This window comes from Perca flavescens, chromosome 11, assembly GCF_004354835.1.
Source record: "Perca flavescens isolate YP-PL-M2 chromosome 11, PFLA_1.0, whole genome shotgun sequence".
Taxonomy (NCBI): Eukaryota; Metazoa; Chordata; class Actinopteri; order Perciformes; family Percidae; genus Perca; species Perca flavescens.
Genome location: NC_041341.1, coordinates 10,989,553 through 10,995,552, shown reverse-complemented (window position 1 = coordinate 10,995,552; position 6,000 = coordinate 10,989,553). Strand labels below are relative to the sequence as shown.

Sequence of the window (6,000 nt, the reverse complement as noted above, 5' to 3'; positions counted from 1 at the left end):
CAAAACACCCCGGTTGAATCTCTACCAACATGGATGGTGGATCAGACTGACTTTAGTTAAAAAATGATAATGAAAAGCATTTTGCTGATGGGGGATGTAGCTTTTGACATTAGTGGTACAGCAACAACACAAAAGGGGTTTGACTGAAAATTGGACTTCTTGAAAAGTAAATGGTTGATGTAATATTAGATTATTTAATCTCAACGGGACTCCTGTAGTCACTCACCATCACGTCCTCCCTTCCGCTGCCTGCTCCCTTCTTGTTCAAGGAAAGCTACAGGAGCAGGTCTGACTAACATTCTAGGGTTTGAAATGTTTAATAAATGTGTTGAGGTTTGAGTCGCTAAATTTCAGGATCTACGTTAACAGGAATGAGATGCTTTTGTCTTCTGCAGCAACAAATTTGCCAAAAATGTACTTGATTTTGCGCATTTTTGGGGGAATTTCAGACTTTTCCCAGACCTCAGTTTCTTCACAGATTTTAAGGTTTTGACGTTTGTTTGATGATATGATGTCGGCATTTAGCAGTTGGACAATAAGATAAACAGAGTCAAATCAATCTGTACAGTAGCTATTAAGTCATTGTTCACCAAAACAATTAACACAGCTATATAGTGTAAATTTCACAAGTGAATGTTCTGAATATCTGAAGATAAAAACAATATTTCCACATTTTTATCCAAAATACTTTTGTGATTGAGAGATTATCCAAAACCTGGACATTATGAAATTAAGGTTTCATTCTTGCCAGACTTTTCTGACTGATGAGGGGAACCCTGAGCCTCAGAGTTTTTTTTTTTAAATTGTGGACAGGGAGAGGTAGAGGTTAAAATGGAAGAGAGGAGAAGACATGGCAAAATACAGATAAAAGCAGAACATAAGAGAGGGACTGAGAAAAAAGTGGTAAAGATGATGGAGATGGAGAATTTTAACAACATCATGAGTTCATACAACTTACAGTTAGGTGGTCCAACTGGTGATATGGGGTTGAACAGAGCAAATGTGGCATGGGGAGCTCAGCAGGGAGACTTCATTTATTCAGCTCTTTCAGTGCTACGCTTCTATTTTCCTCTTCTTCATAGTCTTCCCATACAAAGTGCACAAATAAATGATTTACAGCAGAGGTTATTTTAAACACACGCACGCACGCATGCACGCACGCACGCACGCACGCACGCACGCACGCACGCACGCACGCACGCACGCAAGCATTGTTGGGTTCTAGCCTCATTTCACAATGTATGACCTGAAAATGATTTATGAAAGGAATAGGGCTGTCAATTGATTAAAAAAAAATTAACTAATTAATTGCACAATTTGCTGTAATTAATCACGATTAATCTCTTTTTTTAAATTGAGACTGAAGCTTATAATAATGGATATTTAAATGCTAAATCACTTAACTTTGCAAATATGAAGAAAAAAACAAACAAGGAAAGGTTCTGCTAAGTTCAGAATGTTTAATATCTTTCAGAACAACAGCAGCAACAATTTGGCTTATTTAGTCCTGCTGAAGGCTGCTGAAACGGCTAGAAACTGTCTGACTTGAGAGCAGATCTTTGTCACCGTTCCCGGCTGCTGTCGCCTGCTCTCGTCTACTTTACAGGCGAGGCGCAGTTCCTCTCCAACGAGCCTATGTTCAGTCGGCGACAGGGCAGTCAGGACTCACCCGGAAATGGCGAGCAGAATGAGGTGACTAGTCTCAAAATCTGACGAAAATCTTCTAAACTGACCTGTGTTGAGCTGAAATGAAGACAGGCCGTGCAGTTGCTGAATCTATTTGTCGCTTAAAATGTTTTCAGAAACATGTTTCAGTGAACTATTTTAGTACAATATGAGATCGTATTCTGAACGGCCGCCATGACAGTCTGGCTTTGGATTTCCGGAGAAAACAAACCCATGTGACGCGTTCGTCCAATCAGCTGCCGGTTTTCATTACTTGGGCAACAATACAGAGTAGCGCCGCCTGCTGTTATGGGGCGACACACGTTTCTCAGCCGCCACATGAAGTAAACAAACACAGCTGCGTTAATTTCGTTAATTTTTCTTAACGAGTTAAATATTAAAAAATTAACGCAAAAATTAACGCGTTAATTTTGACAGCCCTAGAAAGGAAATAAAAGAACGGAAGAGAGGACAGAAGAGTTGATAGAAAAAAAAGGTGGAGTGGAGAGATTTAAGAAAAAAGAAGAGCAGCATCCAAACGAGTAGCAGCAGAATGTTTGGGGTTGTGGCTCGGTGACGTCTAACTGGAGGAGAATCTGGAAAGATGTCGAGGTGGAGAGTGGTGAAGATGGGGGGAGGCCTGCTGCCGTCACCATGTAGTTACCGTTCCACTTACAATGGTCCACTTTTTTGAAAAGATGAGAAGAAGAGGAGGAAAAGGAAGAGGAGGTGGGGATTGTTGCCACAACCTACCCTCCCACTGATGATGGGAAGAGCATTTCCAGGTCAAAGTTCATCCGATGAAGAGTAAACAGGAAGTGAAATGGGTAGGGGCTGGGTTCAGGGAGAAGCGAATGGGCTTTGATTCAACCCTGTGTCCCCATTAAAGATTTGTTCAAACGGGAAAAAAAAAAAACCCACACCTTATCAACAGACCCGGTAAAGTCCTCAAGTCTGTCTGTCTGCCTGGAAAAAATAAATGACACTTCCATCAGTACAGTGTCAAACAGACGTAATCCTTCACCAAAAAGCCCATACTGCACTCTCAGTGCCTTGGAGTCTGTAGAGAGAAAAGTTTGGTCAAATCTCAAATCAACACTAAAAATAATAAAAAAAAAACTAAATCAAGCCTCCGGATTTGGAGCTCGGTCCTTCAGAGTCAAGTCACGCCAGTCGTGAGGCTGAGCAGCAACACCCACCGTCTTTCTGATTAAAGCAGAGAAGACAGAGAGATCGACAGAGAGTGTCAAAGAGTAAAACATAGAAGAAGCGAGGGAGACTCAAAGTCCTCTCCACGCTGCAGTGGTCTGCGTGCGAGGCCCTCCCTCCGTCCCCTCTGGTAGATGTCTGCAGTCCGAAAGCAGATGAGAGTCTGTAGAGTTGAATGTAGAGTTTTGTCCAGTGTTGGTGGGTGGGATTCTGGGGCAGGCAGGCGGGCATACAGTGGCGCCCCCTGGTGCTGTGGCGGAGGAAGATGGCCGGTCCGTCTACCGCTGAGCCGGCTCGCTGCCAGGCAGGGTGATGTTGCCCAGGTGGAGGACAGGAAGTGGGTGAGCCTCTGTGTTAAAGACCCAACTCTCAAACGGCATCAGGTCGTCGCTGGAGAATAACAGGTACAGATACCTGAAGGGGGGGGGGGGATGGGGGGGTGAGGATGAGAATGATTGGGTAAGGAAAGTGAAGAAGAATAAACAAGTGAATGACATCACTGCGGCGCAAACCGAAAATATGCAGGTTTGTTAAAGTAGGGCACAAAGTGTCAGCTTAAAGGCACAGGAACCTGAAAAGCCTGCATTTGTAGCTAAGTAATTATAATGCATGTTGTATTGCCATCAGCTCTTTTAGTAATTGCTGTTAATAGCTTCTATGTTGTTTGGTGACCTACATTCTTTAATCTTCATTTTCCTGGTTCAGACTCTGGGTTTGAAACCAGTTTGTCTCCATTCTGTCCAAATAGGAGACACAGCTCCACCTGGGCGTCTCCGTTGATGTGTGATTGACATCCTTAGTCTAATCAGAGTTTATGGCTGTGGCCGTCCTCCAAATCCACCTGTACACTTTGTGCCAGGTGTGTTGCCAAAGCAACCTACGCCACAAGATTTTGTTGTTGCCGCAGTCATCTTGATGTAATTTGCATTTAATCGTTAATGCCCATGCAGTACCATCCTTGTGCCTGGGCTTCGGTGAGAAAAGTTATTTGATGTTTTTCCGTAACTTAATTGCACAGTATATCACATGCAGTGATAGAAAGGTAGATATTTTTTTATACCTTTTTTCTGTTTAATACATTTTGTGTGAGCAGACAGTGTATAAATAAAATCAATAAAGTTCAGATTTAAACCTGCTCACTTGGTTTATGAAATCTAATCGACATTAATACATCTGACAAACACACACACACACACACACACACACACACACACACACACACACACACACACACACACACACACACACACACACACACACACACACACACACACACACACACACACACACACACACACACACACACACACAGAGTGTTGCTGTATTTCTTTGATGCGATTGGCTCGCAGCCAGCGGGGACAAAGACAGAGCATAGATAGATGCCAAAGGCTGCATAACACTGAGGCATTCAAATGTCATCGTCTGAGAGAGTAACCAGCCAGTTTGGCGGGTGACCTTTGACGACTTATGGACTTTAGACAAATTTCACTGATGTTTCGACGCTTTGTGGGTGTTAATTTCTGACACATCTAAGTTAAAAGTGGAGGGCTGAAAAGTAGCTTCCTGCCAACAGAAGGGCTGACAGAGTAGCCAAAAAAAAAATGTTTTATGATTATGTTTGACCCGTCACGCACAGGAACTGTGCACTGAATTATATCTGCACGCCCTGCAGCAGCAGGTAACATTCAAAGAGCTGCCAGCAGGGGGAAACAGAGAGCCACATTAGTGGGTCACAGTCTGCATTCAGAGCCTCTTCTCCCTTCATCCATCAGTGATGGTGATGATGCACCACAGATACATTAGAGTAGTCCTTTGCATTAATCAGCTTTTAAAACACTTTGTGGCAATAAAATAGAAAAACATAACATATGCCAGTGTGTTACCTGTCATTATTACTCTTAGAAGAGTAATGCTGATATGCAGCAGTTGTACAGAAAGTAAGGGTTCTGTGGTCAGGTTACGGGCTCTATAATAATAAAAAATCAAAAAAATGAAAGGTAAACTAGCCAGTAATATAATTTGTAAAGCTTCTTTTAATTCTACCATTTTGGAGGCATCCCATTTAAATAATAAAAAAGTTTTCACAGAACCATAAACTGCTTCACTATGTCACTAAGTAGTTCTGCTACAGTAAAATTACCCAGGAGCATTTTTTGCTTCAACAAAAATGACCCAATACACAGAGTACTATGATGTTAGCACACTGTTATAGATACTAAGAGCTATCTGTAAGTATATTTGTTAAAAATGTGCTCTTTAAAGTTAAGATCCTGAAGATTTTCATGAAAACATGTTTTTTTATTCCTACTTTTGCTCAGCATTTTCCAATAATAGTCTTTCAAAGTATTTACATTCGGTAGTTACCGCTCTATATAGTAGTTTTTATTGTTGGTGGCAGAGTCTGCCATTCCCGCACTGGATTCAAATTGCCTTCACACGCAAGAGGGATTCACAGGAAAACCAAGCGTGTGTAAACCAGCGTTACTATATCTGCCTCATTCTTTTTATGTTTGCTCTTTTAGCAAGCAAACCAAACATGTCCTATTGCTGCTAGTTCCTATTAAAAGCATACCAAACACAGGGTGACTTTAATTGTGAAACGCAACATTTATACATTTTGCAAGGAGTAATAGAACAAGAGGGAGCAGCCACAGTGAGCTGTCAGATGAAAACTGCACAACTTCAACTCCTCAGCAACATAACCATCTCTTTTTACCGTGCACTGCTGTTGTGTGGAAAACTACTCGAATGAAATCAGATCGCGGTTGCTCATGTCATGATGGAAAAAGGCCAATTATTGACTGACTTCTTTGCTAAAACAACTTAAATGTATTTGGCTGTGTGGTAAACCGATGCACCAACTGCTCTCCTGTTGTATTTCTAAGAAAGTAGCTGCTCGAGTGTTTGGTGTGGTATTAAACCGCACTTGCTGGTACTACCAGTAATCACCAAATCAACCCGGGACTGAGTAGATTAAGTGTTTGAGGTCTGTTTTTGAAGTTGGAAATAATTTTCTTTTTTTTTTTCTCATTATCCGTTTATAAAACCTAAAAGGATGCCTGCTAAAGGTCTGTGACTGACACGCTGCCACTTTTATCTTTGCAAAAAGATTTTTCGGCTCATTTA

At 41.7% G+C, this 6,000-nt stretch overlaps 1 protein-coding gene across 1 annotated transcript in view; it reads right to left on the bottom strand.

Annotated features, from left to right (window-relative positions):
* Positions 1-2,050: 2,050 nt before the first annotated feature.
* Positions 2,051-6,000, bottom strand: part of man1a2 (mannosidase, alpha, class 1A, member 2) — a 136,842-nt gene continuing 132,892 nt past the window's right edge. The window contains exon 13 of the mRNA XM_028591185.1: positions 2,051-3,288. Within this exon, the coding sequence (XP_028446986.1) occupies positions 3,153-3,288 (136 nt within the window). The 3' untranslated portion in view covers positions 2,051-3,152. The remainder of the gene's footprint in view (positions 3,289-6,000) is intronic.